Source organism: Oncorhynchus gorbuscha, linkage group LG05 (assembly GCF_021184085.1).
Source record: "Oncorhynchus gorbuscha isolate QuinsamMale2020 ecotype Even-year linkage group LG05, OgorEven_v1.0, whole genome shotgun sequence".
In the NCBI taxonomy this organism is placed as follows: domain Eukaryota; kingdom Metazoa; phylum Chordata; class Actinopteri; order Salmoniformes; family Salmonidae; genus Oncorhynchus; species Oncorhynchus gorbuscha.
In genome coordinates this window covers 53,296,735-53,316,430 of record NC_060177.1, presented here as the reverse complement: position 1 = coordinate 53,316,430, position 19,696 = coordinate 53,296,735, and the positions used below count along the sequence as shown (strand labels likewise).

The window sequence follows — 19,696 nt, the reverse complement described above, 5'->3', positions numbered from 1 at the left end:
ACTTCACGGCTGAGCCATTGTTGCTCCTAGACATTTCCACTTTACAATAACAGCACTTACAGTTGGCCGGGGAAGCTCTAGCAGGGCAGAAATTTTACGAACTGACTTGTTGGAACGTTGAAGGTCACTGAGCTCTTCAGTACGGGCCATTCTACTGCCAATGTTTGTCTATGTGCTCAATTTCATACACCTGTCAGGAACGGGTGTGGCTGAAATAACCAAATCCACTAATTTGAAGGGGTGTCCACAGTTTTGTATATATATATTTTGTAGCTGAATAAACTCGAAAATACCATGGCTAGCGAAAGTATTTATCCCCCTTGGCATTTTTTTCTATTTTGTTGCCTTACAACCTGGAATACATTTTTTTTTTGGGGGGGGGGTGTATCATTTGGTTTACACAACATGCCTACCACTTTGAAGATGCTAAATATTTTTTATTGTGAAACAAAACAAGAAATTAAGACAAAAAAATTGAAAACTTGAGCATGCATGACCTTTTGCAGCAATTACAGCTGCAAGTCTCTTTGGTTATGTCTCTATAAGCTTGGCACATCTAGCCACTGGGATTTTTGCCCCTTCTTCAAGGCAAAACTGCTCCAGCTCCTTCAAGTTAGATGGGTTCTGCTGGTGTACAGCAATATTTAAGTCATACCACAGATTCACAATTGGATTGAGGTCTGGGCTTTGACTAGGCCATTCCAATACATTTAAATGTTTCCCCTTAAACCACTCGAGTGTTGCTTTAGCAGTATGCTTAGGGTCATTGTCCTGCTGGAAGGTAAACCTCTGTCCCAGACTCAAATCTCTGGAAGACTGAAACAGGTTTCCCCTCAAGAATTTCCATGTATTTAGCGCCATCCACCATTCCTTCAATTCTGACCAGTTTCCCAGTCCTTGCCGATGAAAAACATCCCCAGAGCATCATACTGCCACCACTGTACTTCACTGTAGGGATGATTTTCTGGGAGTGATGAGAGGTTTTGGGTTTGCGCCAGACATAGCATTATCCTTGATGGCCAAAAAGCGCAATTTTAGTCTCATCTGACAAGAGTACCTTCTTCCATATGGTTGGGTAGTCTCCCACACGCCTTTTGGCGAACACCAAACGTGTTTGCTTATTTTTTTTTTTAAGTAAAGTATTATTTTCTGGCCATTCATCTGTAAAGCCCAGCCCTGTGGAGTGTACAGCTTAAAGTGGTCCTATGGACAGATACTCCAATGTCTGCTGTGGATCTTTGCAGTTCCTTTAGAGTTATCTTTGATCTCTTTGTTGCCTCTCTGATTAATGCCCTCCTTGCCTGGTCCATGAGATTTGGTGGGCGGCCCTCTCTTGGCAGGTTTGTTGTGTTGCCATATTCTTTCCATTTTTTAAATAATGGATTTAATGGTGCTCCGTGGGATGTTCAAAGTTTCGGATATTTTTTATAACCCAACCCTGAACTGTACTTCTCCACAACTTTATCCCTGACCTGTTTGGAGAGCTCCTTGGTGCCGGTTGCTTGGTGGTGCCTCTTGCTTGGTGGTGCCGCTTGCTTGGTGGTGCCGCTTGCTTGGTGGTGCCGCTTGCTTGGTGGTGCCCCTTGCTTGGTGGTGCCTCTTGCTTGGTGGTGCCGCTTGCTTGGTGGTGCCCCTTGCTTGGTGGTGCCCCTTGCTTGGTGGTGCCCCTTGCTTGGTGGTGCCGCTTGCTTGGTGGTGCCGCATTTAGCGTCTGCTAAATGGCATATATTATTGGTGGTGCCCCTTGCTTGGTGGTGTCCCTTGCTTGGTGGTGCCCCTTGCTTGGTGGTGCCCCTTGCTTGGTGGTGTTGCAGACTCTGGGGCCTTTCAGAACAGGTGTATATATACACAGATCATGTGACAGATCATGGAACACTTAAATAAAGTCCACCTGTGTGCAATCTAACTAATTATGTGACTTCTGAAGGTAATTTGTTGAACAAGATCTTATTTAGGGGCTTCATAGCAAATGGGGTGAAAACATATGCACGCACCATTTTTCCATTATTTTATTTTTATTTTTTTGAAACAAGTCATTATTTTAATTTCACTTCACCAATCTGGACTATTTTGTGTATGTTCATTACATGAAATCCAAATAAAAATCTATTTCAATTACAGGTTGTAATGCAACAAAATAGGAAAAACGCCAAGGGGGGTGAATACTTTTGCAAGCCACTGTATATTTTCTCCAATCGATTTTACGGCTATTCTGTGTTGAGCGGTTAACAAATTAACAGGTCCTCATATATGATTCATTTAGAGTTATTTATACAACTTTAGGTGTGAAAGAAACATTGGGCTACATGTTTTGATTGTTAATACATTCTGCAGGATGTGACTAATGATTTTCCCTTTTTTACGCATGAAAGGCATGAGTTCTGCTTTGTTTAGTTTAGTTTTTTGCGCAGGCTGCACACACTTTATCAGTCTCTCATTCACAATTTGACAAGCAATTGATAATGCCTAGCGGTCATGGTGCCCTTGGATAAATATAATAATTCCTTCCCCCAGCTGAGATCTCCAAAGCACCTCTCACTCACGTGGCTTTCTCAGATACCGCAATTCTTATTAGTCAATGGCCATCACATGATCAGGTCCTTCTCACAGGCTAAAAGTGAACACACACATCTGGGAAGCAACTGAGCTCGTACTTATCAAATTCTGAGGCGCATATTGAAGATGTTGGCAGGCCAAATGAACAGCAAACGCACTAGCCTATGTCAATCTACTAACTCCCATAGTACAAAAGTTGACCTATTTTGACCTATTCTATTGGTCAACTTGTCCTTCTGTGCGAGAAATAAATATTCCAAACATAATCTGGGACAGTTGTCGAATGCAACAGATCCCAAATTAAATACAACCACTAGCATAAAAAAAATGTTTAAAGCAATGAGGCTGATGCAACAGATCAGAACATTTAGCTCATTGATTGTCAACTAAATTAAGTCGTGGGACAATTTTTCTTGAGCGGAAGGTTGGGTGCCAGAACTTATTTACAAATAATTTGTAGACTGCAAATTGGCCACAGGAAGCCCAAACCAATATAATGTTTGATTAAAACATAATCATTTTAAACCTGGCTTACATTTGTGTACGATCACAACTCTCCATTATACGTTGAAATACTTGGGAGCAGATTTCTTAAATTAAAATCACTTGGAGCTGATTTCCTGATGTTTTTACAGTCTTATGTCCAACAATTAATTTGAAATGTTTTAAAAGTTTTTTCCCTCAGAAAACCTGGGGGGGTCAAATAAAACCACCCATGGGGTGCCAGTTTGGGATCCCTGGTTTAGCTTAAAATGTTGATAAACTATTAGGCTATTTCTTCACATTATAAGCTCAGAAATGCGCACACGGCAGTAGGCTATAACAGTGAATATTGAAAATGCAATTAGCGGGAAAATACTATTCTTAAAAGTGACCGCAAATGCGATTATACATGTAATGCTTTATTATAAAGGTACATTTTTATGGCGACAATTATCTTCCCCAAACTTGAAACTCAGACGCTGCCAGGGCCTCTCGAGTGGCACAGTGGTCCAAGGCTGTGCTACTAGAGATCCTGGTTCGAGTCCAGACTCAGTCGCAGCCGGCCTCGACGGGGAGACCCTTGGGGCAGCACACAATTGGCTCAGCGTCGTCCGGGTTAGGGGAGGGTTCCGGGTTAAGCGAGCAGTGTGTCAAGAAGCAGTGCGGCTTGGCTGGGTTGTGTTTAGGAGAACGCACAGCTCTTGTCCTTTGATTCTTCCCGAGTCCGTACTGGAGTTGCAGTGATGGAATAAGACTGTAACTTCCAATTGGATACCACAAAATGTATGCCAGTTAGGCTCCTATGTATGCTAGTTAGGCTCCCATGTAAGCTAGTTAGGCTCCACACCAGTTGTAAAGCAAAATAATGTTTGTAATTTTAAGAAGTTATTTGGCCACTTTAGTGGTGATACAGACCTTATCAAAGGGGTTTGCAACTATGATTTGAAAAAGTTGCAAAAAAGGCATGCACTGTTTCTTGCCTCACTGCACAGAGGCTGGGCATCATTAACAAGTGATAATATGTCATTCACAAGTGATACTATATCATTCACAAGTGATGGGCTAATATTGTCAACAATCAGACTATTCTTGATTTAATCTAGTTTTTACATATACTAAATAATATATGTGTGAAATTTGTTTTGATTTAGAATGGACCATTAGCATGCACCTGTCTCAAAACAGGGGCATGGGAAAGAAATACATGTCATCTACGCACTTAAATAGGAAATGGAGGAAGCTTTTCCTGTGGTTCACATTCATGCCAGCCAGTAAAGAGAAGCAATGTGCTTAATATTAGGAAAGTTGAGAAATAAATATAGTAGGTCTAGAAAGCTGATAGGATCCTCCTCTCTTTAATAGAGGCCATCAAAACTCTGTTTTCTCAATTGCATAGCCTATAGAATTATTGCACAACATGAGCTCATGGGCTCTCATTAAGTATTTGATTAGATTTTTGTTTACATTTGTCAGAGTGATTAGAGGAACAATAGAGTGCTGAGTACAAGGCAGTTAGCAAGTTGGTATGCTACTAATGACCATCAGCAGTATCAGAGCTTGGAGAAGACTAATGACTCATGACTGCCGGTGTGGAGTAACGCAGACACCATAACAGCCCTAGTTGAGATCCCATTTCATAGCCCAGTCCCAGATCAGTTTGTGCTGTTTTGCTCCTAAGGTCATTGACACTTGATTTTGGCATGACAACAACCATAAGAGTCGGCAAGAGAGCACAAACCGATCTGTGATCAGGCTATGAGGATGTCTCACTGACCCGTAGTCTACGGTTTGGGAGAACCAGCCAAGGACAGGGTGCCAGTGGGTGAGGTTAGATTTCTTCTGGGACACGTATCTCTGGCAGTAGGACAGCATGTCCGTCAGTTCCGTCACAAAGTGGTTGGCCTCCTCCTCCAGTACTTTCTCGTTGAGGTAGCCCAGGTGAATCAGGTTACCTACAGTACAACAGGATGAAACGGAGGCCCCGCAGAGCAGCAACCCCAAATAACTGATTCAGTATGTTTCCCACAGCACCGCACAGAGAAAGACAAGAAAGAGACAAAAAAAAGGCAACTCAAACATGCACACTCACAGTAGTAGCCAATATTGCCATAGAATAGATATGAGAGTCAGTGTAAACGGCCCTACCCAGTAAGCACAGTGTGTGGCTCCCCTCCAGGCAGACACAGATGTCGACACACTGCTCCTCGCAGCTAAGGAACAGGATGAACTTCCTCAACAGGTCGTGGGTCTGGATGGTGGTCATGCACTGCACAGAGACAAGCACACACTCAGAGGCTTTGTCATTGTACAAGCTATTATATGTTTATACAATAATGTCTATATATCTGAAGTGGCACCCTACACAGTGCACTAGGTAGAGAATTGGCTGCAATTTCTTCATTTTGAGTGTTTAGCGTTTACCTCTGGGGTGATGGTGTAGATGTGGGAGACAACTGCTGGGACAGACATGATGTGGATGAGGAGAGACCTCAGCAAGTTGTCAGAGAAGTGAGCAGCAATGACAGGTCTGTAAAATAAAGACAAGTTACACTAATGGCTCCCAAGCCTTCTTCAGCTCCAAGCATTCTAAAAAGGTGACCAAGCAGATCATACACTATGATAAGATAGGACCTCATATTCCATGAAGCTAAGCCATTTGATTTTTTTTCTTCCAACAAACCCAGTTACAGAGGGAAGTCTGAGCAAGCAGAACATCGGGTATATACAACAATAGATCTGGCCCAGGCTCTAGTGATGCAGAGACAATTGATCCGTGGTGGTCGAATGGGAATGAGAGAGCTTCCACTCACCTTAATGCCAGTGTGAATACTGCTGTGAGTGTGCCCTTGGTAAGTGAGGGTCTGGAGCGTGCCAATCCGTTGGTGAGTAGAATCTACCAGGGAATACAAAATTGCAAAAACCAACAATAAAACGTCAGCAACATAATAATAATCATTCTAAAAGCCCTGATGAAAATATGGAAAATGTCATGTGTCACTGTACCTGCAGTATTGAATAAAATCCCTTTTGATTGAGATGCCCCATGATGTTCTCACAGATCCGGGTCAATGCAGGTCTGAGGGCCTCGCCTACCACAGAGGGAGAAAAACAAATGGAGGACTCCACTTTGTCTTTTTCCTTTCAACATCAAGACACTTATATAGAGGAGGTGTGTGTACTGCAGCAGTGGTTTGACCTGAGACCGACCTTTCCCTCTCACTATCTTCCAGGTTGATGTGTCTGTGAAAGTCACCAGCATGGTGAGGTACAGAGTCACCAGCTTATTGTCCTGCATGATGTCAGGCTACAAGAGACAGAAGGAAGAAGGGGTGTAAAGATCCAATTATAACATTTCGATATTTAAAATGGTACACCTGTTTTCTTAAAGAAGGTTATTATCATCAAAGCATTCTGATTTACCTTTAATTTTTTCAGGAACTGACAGGAGATCCACAGGAGATCTTTAATCTGCTTGATCCAAGGGATGGTGAGGTCTTTAGAAAGAGCCAAGGACACATACCAAACCTGATAACAAAGAACAATAAATTATTATATATAAAGTCAGAGTCAATCACACTCTGGGTTAATTAAAAATCTGTTCTCACTGATGATTCCTCCACTATAATCATACTCACTTTGGGCTCATTTTCAACATCCATGCTGCCAAGAATGGAGCGACAAAGCTTCTCAAATCTCTGTGTAGTTAAAAGCATCATAGCTTGTTAGTTATATGTACCCTAAACAATCTCAAGTACTATACTTATATGTAATCATTCATTTGCCTTTCATTTAGTAAATAAGAGAAATCACCCTGTAAGAGACAATTAATAACAATGTACAAAACATACATTCAAACCAGTGAGGGTAAAGTGTAGGTGTTAAAGAACTTACCAACTTATCATCTTGGCAAAAAATGAATAGTAACTTCCGTGCAATTTTAAAAATGGATAGTGCGTTTCTTTTTGTGGTCCCAGCATCTTGGAATAAGTCATCAACTTCTTTCCTAGTAAGAAAGAGAGCATTCATACATTACTTCAAAAGGTTTATTCACAAACTAGTCTCATGAAAGATTGTGTGTCCTAATGCATAACAGCACGCATTGCTTGTAAAGCGAACCTTATTTGTTTCTGGAGTCTGCAGCGACAGAGGAATCTCCTGACCAGCGCTTGAATTAGGGTGGCTGCTCTGTCCCTTGCTTTGTACCCCTTCCTCTCCTCACGTGCCTGCCTGGCTTTGTCCAGAAACTCAGACTTGGAACTCTGAGCTGCACTAAACATTGTGCACCCCTAAGGTCAGACAAAATGGACAGACTTAGTTGGTGCTGAAACATAATGGAGATGAATACTCATGGTCAAATTAACACATCTATAGTCTCAGTGTGGGAAGGGGAGGGAGAAGAACCATACACTGGAATAGAATATGAATACATTCAAATTAAGGTATACCTGTGTTTTCCTCTGGTCTTGACTAGACCTTTGAAGCTCAGAATGCGCTATGCTTCTCAAGTCATTTGAACATCCTCGACATCCAAGTTTAGACACCCTTCGAGAGCTATAGCTAGCTGCGCTTCGGTTAGCCCAGCAAAAGCTACAATTGTCAACTCTAGGAAAATAACTATTTAAATAACATATGTAACATTAACACGTCATTACAACTTGAGACCATGTTAACTAGCTAACGTTAGCTAAATTCGCTAGCTAGCTACATTGACGACGTTGTCTGGTCTCAAACGTTGACATTCCTAAGGCAGGTAGCTAGCTAGCAACATAAACGATGTTTTTATCCAATGGACAAACTGACAATGTGGTACCAATCAATTGTATCGGTTAGTTAGCGTACTACAGTAGCGTTAGGTAGATAACTAGACCCGGCAAATAACTCGCTAGCTTTTGTCGCCAGTCAGCTAGCTATTATGGTTAGCTAGCTAGCTGTGTTGGTTAGCATAGCAGATTAGATACTTCATCGCCACCAATTGATTGAAATACTTGTCAAAGCATTTTACTAACATGAAAAACGAAATAAAACATTACTCAATAATAACCGAACGTTCACTGGATATGACACCCTCATTAAGTAGAGTCCGTACGCTGTTTCAAAATGTAAACAATAACAGGCGATCCGTACATTGACTGCATCCAATTTAACCATTAATTCTTGCACTGTCGCACAGAATATATTGTGAGTGGGATGTAATTGTGTGAGAGTAGACACTTACAAAATAATTTCAGTATTGATACATTTTATTTATACTGAACTATTAGCATTTATTTTGTCACAATTACTCTTGTTTGAACTGCATCTCTTCAATTAAAGCAACTTATAGGAACTATAGGTATTGCTATGAAAAGGGGGGAGATATTATTGGTTACTCCTTTGTGGGGCGGAAGCTAATTAGTGACGTATAACAATCCAACGCTATTTATGGCTTATAAAGAATAATTTGTTGAATCTTTGTTTTATTTTATGTTTACCGTTCTCATAGCAGCAGGATATGATGCTGGCAGAACAATAGCGTATTTATTTTTCTCTATATAAGAGTCCCAGTTTTGCTTCTGTCCCTCTCCTCACCCCTACCTGGGCTTGAACTCTGCACACATCAATAACAGTCACCCACGAAGCATCGTTACCCATCGCAGAGCAAGGGGAACAACTACTTCAAGGTCTCAGAGCGAGTGACGTCACCAATTGAAACACTATTAGCGCACACCCACTAACCACATCTGGAGCCCCACAAGGGTGCGGGCTCAGCCCCCTCCTGTACTCCCTGTTCACCCATGACTGTGGCTACATACGCCTACAACTCAAATATAAAGTTTGCAGATGACACAACAGTAGTAGGCCTAATTACCAACAATAACGAGACAGCCTACTGGGAGGAGGTGGGGTCTTGGCCCCTAAGACCATCACAAACTATTACTATTACTATTATCACCGCCCGCAACCACAGGGCTTAACCACCCGAGCCATGGCCTGTTCATGCCGTTATCATCCAGAAGGCGAGGTCAGTACAGGTACATTAAAGCAGGGATGGAGAGACAGAAACTGTTTTTCAATCTCAAGGCCAACAGCTTGTTAAATAGTTAAATAGTCATCCCTAGCCGGCTACCACCCGGTTACTCAATCCTGCACCTTAGAGGCTGTTGCCCTATGTACATAGACATGGAATCACTGGTCAATTTAAATGGAACAACAGTCACTTTAATAATGTTTAATACTGTTTTACTCATTTCATATGTATATACTGTACTCTACTGTATTTTAGTCAATGCCACTCAGACATTGCTCATCCTAATATTGATATATTTCTTAATTCCATTCCTATACTTTTAGATTTGTGTGTATTGTTAGATACTACTGCACTGTTGGAGCTAGGAACACAAGCATTTCGCAACACCCGCAATAAACATCTGCGAAATATGTGTATGTGACCCATAAAATGTGATTTGATTTTGATTTATATAGTGTAGGTTAAGAGGAAGAATAAACTGATATCACAATATGCCTTGCTCATATCGATATCAAACAATATATCGAGTTGTCAACATTGGTGCCCACTACTAACCCTAACCCTAACCTTAAATAAATAACACATGTATATTTAAATATAATTTAATTATTAAGAATATATCTTCATTTCATCAGTCTGCTGTCTCCTTCAAGCATAAAACCTTAACTTCTTTAAACAAAGTAATTTACTCTCCAATAACTCATATAGGCAACAACACATCCACTACGCTGATCCTCAACATAGGGGCCCTACAAGGGTGCGTGCTCAGTCTCCTCCTGTACTCCCTGTTCACCCATGACTGTGTGCCCACACACGCCTCCATCTCAATCATTAAGTTTGCAGATGACACAACAGTGGTAGGCCTGAATCCCAAAAACTTTTGAGAGAGACTACAGGGAGGAGGTGAGGGCCCTTTTGCAGAGCAGTGCCAGTCAAATAACCCCTCCCTTGACATCAACAAAACGAAGGAGCTGATCGTGGACTTCTGGAGACAGCAGAGGGAGCATGCCCACATCCACATTGATGGGCCGCAGTGGAGAAGGTGAAAAGCTTCCTCGGGGTACACATCAGTGGCAATCTTAAATGGTCCACTCACACAGAAGATGGAGGCTGAACAAATTTGTCTTGACCCTAAGACCCTCACAAACCTTTACTGACGCACCATTGAGTGCATCCTGTCGGGCTGTATCACCACCTGGTACGGCGTCTGCACTGTCTGCAACTGCAGGCTCTCCAGAGGGTGGTGTGGTCTGCCCAACGCATCACCGGGGGCACACTGCCTGCCCTCGAAGACATGTACAGCACCCTGTGTCACAAGAAGGCCAAGAAGATCATCAAGGTCCTCACCCCTAAACCCAAGGTCCTCAGTGTGGAACAGCAGGCTAATGTTAGTGGTTGCGTTGCAATGCTTGCAGTTGCCACTGATTCCTTCCAAATGACTCACTGTTGAATTTGCGATTTCTAACTTGCTGTGTAATCTTTATGCCCAATGGCCGATGAGCACCGATGCGTTTTATCTACATTTTCTCTTCATTATTTCTATTCATATGACAAGGATTAAAAAGGATTTGCCAGTGGATTGTCGACTTGATTCATGATGATGACTGCTAGCTAAGACTTTGAAAGTAATATGTTGACATGTTCAGTCCAATCAAAGCTACTGTACATATAACGTAATTTGACATCATTTTATCTGTGACCAATGACCTTGAGCTTTCTTGGAAGGGCACTTGTAATATAATTCTATGGCAGGACCCAAAGGGTTGCAATTTTGGATGTCTACCCTTACTAAGCACTTAAACTTGTTGATGATGACGTACTGTCCCCATGAGTGACAGAACACTGAGCCAAACACGGCGCAATGCTCCTCTTTTTGCTGGCTCGCCCCACCACCACAGAAAGCACTGAGCTAGGCTGAAACACCTGTATTTTGGAGCTGCCTTACTCAAGAAAACAAAAAAGTATGTATGCAGCTTTATTAGCTCAATGATATATATTATTTTTAATTGTTTGTAAACTGATATGTGACATGTATTACTGCCAAAATAACATGCAAAACAGGCAAGCCCCCCCAAAAAAATATTTATAGATTTTTATTTCATTTATTATTATTATTTTTTGCAAAAAATGTGGGGCTCAGCCTTACCCTTACCCTGAATGACGGGTCGCCACGGGTAATCGCTGCCAAAGGTGCTTCAACAAAGTACTGAGAAAAGGGTCTGTATACTTATGTAAATGTGATATTTCAGTTTTTTATTGTTAATACATTTGCAAAAATTTATAAAACCTGTTTTTGCTTTGTCATTATGTGATACTGTGTGTGCATGATTGATGAGGGGGGAAAAACTATTTTAAAATGAGGCTGTAACGTAACAAAATGTGGAAAAAGTAAAGGGGTCTGAATCCTTTCCGAATGCACTGTATATATACTGTATTTATATATTTATACTCCCGACTCGAACATTGCTCATCCTAACATTTTTTTTAAGGTGTTTTTTTTTCTCCAACTGATATTCAACACACCAGTCAAATAATTCATTTGTTTGGGATTAATGTAACACACAGGATTAATATCCAGTAATCCATATACTGTGCTCTGTACTATTCAGTCCCCCGTGAAATAACAGCATACAGTATACACATTCTACTGACCCTACTGTGTATTCCCAACCACACTTTTACCTCGGCACATCAAATGTTTTTTTCTTTGTAAACCAATTTGTAATTTCTAGGCCTATAGCGTATTGCATTCTGACTAATGGAGTGGGTGGGGTAGAAAGTGCTGCTGGGTATTTAGACCACAGTCCCCCAATAAATAAAGTCATATATAGATTCTACAGACCCTACTGAGTAATCCCAACCCCATTTTAATTTGGCACATAGAATTGGAGTTTTTTCTCCTTTTTTAAGCCAATATGTAATTTATAGCCCTACAGTGTATTGCATTGTGACCACTGGAATGGGTGGATTATAAAGTGCTGCTGGGTATAACGACCTCAGTCCCCCATTTCTTATCAACAAGCCAATTTATAATTTATAGGTCTAATGTGTATTGCATTGGGACCACTGGAGTGGGTGGAGTAGAATGTGTTGTATTTATATTATGATAAACTAGGAGTGGTGGATGGAATCCGGCGCAGAGAGCAGGGTTCAGTAGATTGTCAAATGTATTCACCGGCGCAACAAAACGGTCACGCCAACACACAGGGCGCATACAATTTACCAGCCCAAACAACAGGACCAAAATAGTCCGGAGAATAAAGACACGAAAAAAACAGCATCCAACAGAGTAACAAAAAACAAGCCCGCACAAATACCCAGCGGGCCTAGTGCCCTTAAATAGCCTACAAACAAACACTAACACAAAACAGGTGTACCCAATTACCCAATAACCAGAAACAAACGGAAAGGGAATCGATGGCAGCTAATAGGCCGGCGACGACGACCGCCGAGCACCGCCCGAACAGGAAGAGGCACCATCTTAGTAGAGGTTCGTGACAATTTAGACCTCAGTCCCCCATGAAATAACACCATACACAGTGCCTTTAGAAAGTATTCACACCCCTTGACTTTTTCCACGTTGTTGTGTTACAGCCCGAATTTTAAAAGGATTTCATTGAGATTTTGTGTCACTGGCCTACACACGATACCCCATAATGTCAAGTAGAATTAGGTTTTGATAAATTTTTACAGATTAATTTAAAATAAATGTAAGCTGAAATGTTTTGGGTCAGTCAGTATTCAAACCCTTTGTTATGGAGTAAAAATGTGCTTAACAATTTACATAAATTGCATGAACTCACTGTGTGCAATAATAGTGTTTAACATACATTTTTAATGGCTATCTCATTTCTGTACCCCACACATACAATTATCTGTAAGGTCCCTCAGTCGAGCAGTGAATTTCAAACACAGATTCAACAACAAAGACTAGGGAGGTTTTCCAATGCCTCACAAAAAAGGCACCTGTTGGTAGATGGGTACAAAAAATAAGTGGATATTGAATATCCCTTTGAGCATGGTGAAGTTATTAATTACACTTTGGATGATGTATCAATGCACCCAGTCACTAAAAAGATACAGGCGTCCTTCATAACTCAGTTGCCGGAGAGGAAGGAAACTGCCCAGGGATTAAACCATGAGTCCAATGGTGACTTTAAAATAGTTGTAGAGTTTAATGGCTGTGATAGGAGAAAACCGAGGAGGGGTCAGCAACATTGTAGTTACTCCACAATACACAACAACACATTCTTATTTTCAATGATGGCCTAGGAACAGTGGGTTAACTGCCTGTTCAGGGGCAGAATGACAGATTTGTACCTTGTCAGCTCAGGGATTTGAACTTGCAACCACTTGGTTACTAGTCCAACCTAAATGGACTTTATGAAAAGGAGGAAGCTTGTACAGAACAAAAAAAAAAAATTCTAATGCATCTTGTTCGTAATAATACAGAAGAGTATTAGGACCAAGTGAAGAGAAAAAATACATTAGCTGCGATGCTATATTTCTAGAATGAAGTCCCAATATTTTGAGAATAACGTCTAAATTAAATTGTATGAATAAAGTGGCAATATTTCGACATTAAAGTGGTTTGTGCTGTGTGCGCCACCATTGAAATGCCTGAGTTCGATGATCTGGTGAAGCTGTACTTTAGAGGGAAGTAGGGGTGCTGAGGGTGCTTGCTGCACACCCTGAAAAATCTGTATATATATTTTTTTTATATATGATTTTTTTTTTTTACAAAAGTAGTGCACTGGGCTTTTATTAGTCCTCTATTAGCTGACCGATATCATTTTCGAACGCTTTTAAAACCCTGAAGCCAAGTGCAGAAACTATGGATACAACTTCTTCCATGCTCACACATGATCTTAATTCATATACATGCCAATATAAATCCCTTCATTTAATATCATGCTTCTGTTAGCTGAAACATAATGACAAAATACACTATAATAATTTCCTCCAGTAAGACAAGGGGTGGAGGTCTGTGTATATTTGTAAACAACAGCTGGTCTACGAAATCTAATATTAAGGAAGTCTCAAGGTTTTGCTCGCCTGATGTAGAGTATCTCATGATAATCTTATGGTTCCAGCGGTCACCAGAGGGTAGCAGATACCGTCCTAGAGACATTAACGTCACTCAAGTGTGTCCAATTTACTCATTATGATTTCCCTGTTAAAAGAGGTGTGTTTTCTTTTGTCCTTTGCAGAAGCTTGAATTGTTATCCGTGTGCGTTTGTTCCTTGAGTGAGTTTGCGAGACTTACTGTTTGTTGTTTTTTCAAGTGTACTGTGATCCTGCGGCTACCGTTTCTCTGTAAAAGTATTACGTTTATCCTTAACCACTGATTCCTCGTATGGTCTCTTCTCTGCATCTGGGTCCAACCTTACCACGTCACAGATAAGCAGTAGACCACACTATTTACCAAGAGAGTTTTCATCATAGCTGTCTATATACCACCACAAACCGATGCTGGCACTAAGTCCACATTTAACGAGCTGTATAAGGCCATAAGCCTTACCGGCTCCGACGCTCATCGGATGTGGCAGGGCTTGCAAACTATTACAGACTACAAAGGGAAGCACAGCCGTAAGCTGCCCAGTGACACGAGCCTATCAGACGAGCTAAACTACTTCTATTCTCACTTCGAGGCAAGCAACACTGAAGCATGCATGAGAACATCAGCTGTTCTGGACGACTGTGTGATCACCGTAGCCGATGTACGACCTTTCAACAGGTCAACATTCACAAGGCCGCCGGAACAGATGGATTACCAAAACGTGTACTCCAAGCATGTGCTGACCAACTGGCAAGTGTCTTCACTGACATTTTCAACCTGTACCTGACTGAGTCTGTACTACCAACATGTTTCAAACAGACCACCATAGTCCATGTGCCCAATAACACTAAGGTAACCTAAATGACTACCGACCTGTAGCACTCAAGTCTGTAGTCATGAAGTGCTTTGAAAGAATGGTCATGGCTCACATGAACACCATTATCCCAGAAACCCTAGACCCACTCCAATTTGCATACCACCCCAACAGATGATACAATCCCTATTGCACTCCGCACTGCCCTTTCCCACTTGGACAAAATAAACACCTATGTAAAAATTATGTTCATTGACTACCGCTCAGCGTTCAACACCATGGTGCCCTCAAAGCTTATCATTAAGCTAAGGACCCTGGGACTAAACACCTCTCACTGCAACTGGATCCAGGACTTCCTGACAGGCCACCCCCAGGTGGTAAGGGTAGGTAACAACACATCTGCCAAGCTGATCCTCAACACGGAGGCCCTCTGGGTTGCGTGCTCAGTCCCCTCCTGCACTCCCTGTTCACCCATGACTGCATGGCCAGGCACGACTCCAACACGATCACTAGGTTTGCAGATGACACAGCAGTGGTAAGCCTGATCACCGACAACAATGAGACAGCCTATAAGGAGGAGGTCAGAGACCTGTCTGTGTGGTGCCAGGACAACAACCTCTCCCTCAACGGTAAGCAAGACAAAGGAGCTGATCGTGGACTAAAGGAACATGCTGGCTGAACAGGCCCCTATTCTCATCAACAGGGCTGTAGTGGAGCTGGTTGAGAGTTTTATGTTTCTTGGTGTCCACATCACCAACAATCTATCACGGTCCAAACCCACCAAGACAGTCGTGAAGAGGGCACGACAAAACCTTTTCCCCCTCAGGAGACTGAAAAGATTTGTCATGGGTCCCCAGATCCTAAAAAAGTTCTACAGCTGCACCTTTGAGAGCATACTGACTGGTTGCATCACCACCTGGTATGGCAACTGCTCGGCATCTGACTGTAAGGCTACAGAGGGTAGTGTGTACGGCCCAGTATTTCACTGGGGCCAAGCTTCCTGCAATCCAGGACCTATATAATAGGCGTGTCAGAGGAAAGCCCATAAAATTGTCAGAGACTCCAGTCACCCAAGTCATTGACTGTTTTCTCTGCTACCGCATGGCAAGCGGTACCGGAGTGCCAAGTCTAAATCAAATCAAATTTATTTATATAGCCCTTCGTACATCAGCTGATATCTCAAAGTGCTGTACAGAAACCCAGCCTAAAACCCCAAACAGCAAACAATGCAGGTGTAAAAGCACGGTGGCTAGGAAAAACTCCCTAGAAAGGCCAAAACCTAGGAAGAAACCTAGAGAGGAACCGGGCTATGTGGGGTGGCCAGTCCTCTTCTGGCTGTGCCGGGTAGAAATTATAACAGAACATGACCAAGATGTTCAAATGTTCATAAATGACCAGCATGGTCGAATAATAATAAGGCAGAACAGTTGAAACTGGAGCAGCAGCACAGTCAGGTGGACTGGGGACAGCAAGGAGCCATCATGTCAGGTAGTCCTGGGGCACGGTCCTAGGGCTCAGGTCCTCAGGTCCTTCTGTAGCTCAGTTGGTAGAGCATGGCGCTTGTAACGCCAGGGTAGTGGGTTCGATCCCCGGGACCACCCATACGTAGAATGTATGCACACATGACTGTAAGTCGCTTTGGATAAAAGCGTCTGCTAAATGGCATATATTATATATTATTATTATTATTATTATTATTATTATTATTATTATTATTATTATTATATTAGAGAATTAGAGAGAGCATATGTGGGGTGGCCAGTCCTCTTCTGGCTGTCCCGGGTGGAGATTATAACAGAACGTGGCCAAGATGTTCAAATGTTCATAAATGACCAGCATGGTTGAATAATAGTCTAGAACAAGTCTAGAACCAAAAGGCTCCTCAACAGCTTCTACCCCCAAGCCATAAGACTGTTGAACAATTAATCAAATGGCCACCGGACTATTACATTTGTTTTGTACACTGCTTCCACTCGCTGTTTATTATCTATGCGTAGTCACTTCACCCCTACCTACTGTAGCTCAGTTGGTAGAGCATGGCGCTTGTAACGCCAGGGTAGTGGGTTCGATCCCCGGGACCACCCATACGTAGAATGTATGCACACATGACTGTAAGTCGCTTTGGATAAAAGCATCTGCTAAATGGCATATATTATTATTATTATGTACAAATGACCTCTACCTGTACCCCCGCACACTGACTCGGTACCTGTACCTCCTGTATATACACTCGTTATTGTTATGTTATTGTGTTACTTTTTATTATTTTTAACTTTAGTTTATTTGGTAAATATTTTCTTTCTTAAACTGCACTGTTGGTTAAGGGCTTGTAAGTCAGCATTTCACGGTAAGGTCTACATTTGTTGTTTTCGGCGCATGTGACAAATAAAGTTTGATTTGATTTTGATTTGATTGGGAGTACCATAGGGTGGCGCACAATTGGCCCAGTGTTGTTCGGGTTTGGCCGGTGTAGGCAATCATTGTAAATAATAATTTGTTCTTAACTGACTTGCCTAGTTAAAAAAATAAGAAGTTTTTTTTTACTTTACTCTTTATGTTTTTGACAACTTTTACTTTTACTCCTTTACATTTATATAGCAAATTACATACTTTTTACTGCATACATTTTCCCTGACACCCAAAAGTACTAGTTACATTTTTAATCCTTAGCAGAACAGAACAATTGTCCAATTCACGCACTTATCAAGAGAACATCCCTGGTCATCCCTACTGCCTCTGATCTGGCGGACTCACTAAACACAAATGCTTCATTTGTACATGTGTGTTGGAGTGTGCCCCTGGCTATCCATAAATTTACAAAACAAGAAAATCATTCCATCTGGTTTGCTTAATAAAAGGAATTTGAAATGATTTGTACTTTTACTTTTGATACTTAAATATATTTATAACAAAATACCTGAAAATTGGTATAGAATCAGCTTGATCCCCTCTGTCGAAGACACTTGGACCGTATTTATTTATTTATTTTCAGTTATATTATTAACAAACACACCCCAATAACTGACTGTGATCTGGCAGTGTTACTCCACCTTAAAGATTTGCATTTGGCGAAAGTCTCGGCAAACGCATACTCAGGCTGACTGGCTCTCGTTCAGGCAAATGAGAAATAAGTGCACTCAGGCTATCCGGAAAGCCAACGTTAGTTACTTTAAGGAGCAGTTCTCTCTCTGTGGGTCTAACCCCAAGTAGTTCTGGAAAACGGTTAAAGACCTGGAGAATAAACCCTCCTCCTCACAGCTGCCCATGTCCCTTAAAGTTGATGATATGGTTGTTACTGACAAGAAGCACACGGCTGAGCTTTTTAATCACCACTTCATTAAGTCAGGATTCCTATTTATGGTAAGAAGAATGCCCCTCTCCCCACAGGTGTGATTATTATCTCCACAGGGTTTTGAGCTTGAGCTAGTCACCTCATACAAGCACTTGCGAGTATGGCTAGATGGTACGCTGTCCTTCTCTCAGCACATATCAGAGCTGCAGGCTAAAGTTAAATCTAGACTTGATTTCCTCTATCATAATTGCTCCTCTTTCACCCCAGCTGCAATACATACCCTGATTCAGATGACCATCCTACCCACGCTAAATTAAAGAGACGTAATTTATAGATCAGCAGGTAAGGAAGGGTGCTTTCGAGCGGCTAGATGTTCTTTACTATTCGGCCACCAATTCTCCTTATAGGACACATCACTGCACTCTTCTGTAAACTGGACATCTCTGTATTCCTGTCGCAAGACCCACTGGTTTACGTTTATTTATAAAACCCTCTTAGGCCTCACTCCCCCGTCTCTGAAATATCTACTGCAGCCCTCATCCTCCACATACAACACCCGTTCTGCCAGTCACATTCTGTTAAAGGTCGCCAAAGCACACATCCCTGGGTTGCTCGTTTTTTCAGTTCGCTGCAGCTAGCGACTGGAACGAGCTGCAACAAACACTCAAACTCGACAGTTTTATCTCAATTTCTTCATTCAAAGACTCAATCATGGACTCTCTTACCGACAGTTGTGGCTGCTTTGCATGATGTATTGTTGTCTCTACCTTCTTGCCCTTTGTGCTGTTGTCTGTGCCCAATAATGGTTGTACCCTGTTTTGTGCTGCTACCATGCTGTGCTGCTGCCATGTTGTGTTGCTACCATGTTGTCGTCATGTTGTGTTGCTACCAAATCAAAGTGTATTTGTCACGTGCGCTGAATACAACTGGTGTAGCCCTTACAGTGAAATGCTTACTTCGGCTCTAACCAATAGTACAAAAAAGGTATTAGGTGAACAATAGGCAGGTAAAGAAATAAAACAACAGTAAAAAGACAGGCTATAAAAGTAGCGAGGCTACATACAGACACCGGTTAGTCAGGTTGATTGAGGTAGTATGTACATGTAGATATGGTTAAAGTGACTATGCATATATGATGAACAGAGAGTAGCAGTAGCGTACCATGCTGTATTGTTGTCTTAGGTCTCTCTTTATGTAGCGTTGTTGTCTCTCTTGTCGTGATGTGTGTTTTGTCCTATATTTTTATTTTATTTTTAAATCCTTTTGGTAGACCGTCATTGTAAATAAGACTTTGTTCTTTACTGACTTGCCTAGTTAATCTTTAATTTTACTCAAGTATGAAAATTGGGTACTTTTTCCACCACTGGTAATATCTTTTGAATGAGGTTTCCTTATTACCATACTAAACTGACATCATAGTTTGTTCTCCTGGCAAATGTCAGGAGACGTGCAGTATTATCATAAGGACACGTTTACTTGTAATAC

At 41.7% G+C, this 19,696-nt stretch overlaps 1 protein-coding gene across 6 annotated transcripts in view; it reads right to left on the bottom strand.

Annotated features, from left to right (window-relative positions):
• LOC124036043 (ubiquitin-protein ligase E3B-like) overlaps nt 1-19,421 on the bottom strand; it is a 32,036-nt gene extending 12,615 nt beyond the window's left edge. For 2 of the 6 annotated variants that reach the window (XM_046350131.1, XM_046350137.1), the window contains exons 1-11: nt 10,209-10,229; nt 7,156-7,325; nt 6,931-7,042; nt 6,675-6,734; nt 6,460-6,564; nt 6,247-6,343; nt 6,043-6,128; nt 5,850-5,932; nt 5,461-5,566; nt 5,185-5,305; nt 4,814-4,991 (exon numbers count right to left, since the gene is read on the bottom strand). In XM_046350131.1, the coding sequence (XP_046206087.1) occupies nt 4,814-4,991; nt 5,185-5,305; nt 5,461-5,566; nt 5,850-5,932; nt 6,043-6,128; nt 6,247-6,343; nt 6,460-6,564; nt 6,675-6,734; nt 6,931-7,042; nt 7,156-7,325; nt 10,209-10,220 (1,130 nt within the window). In that variant the 5' untranslated portion in view covers nt 10,221-10,229. Of the gene's footprint in view, nt 1-4,813; nt 4,992-5,184; nt 5,306-5,460; nt 5,567-5,849; nt 5,933-6,042; nt 6,129-6,246; nt 6,344-6,459; nt 6,565-6,674; nt 6,735-6,930; nt 7,043-7,155; nt 7,326-7,484; nt 8,213-8,510; nt 8,626-10,208; nt 10,230-18,936; nt 18,987-19,372 lie in introns of those variants that run through there. The other 4 variants (XM_046350134.1, XM_046350136.1, XM_046350133.1 and 1 more) reach the window with 4 other exon arrangements.
• Between the last annotated feature and the right edge of the window lie 275 nt (nt 19,422-19,696).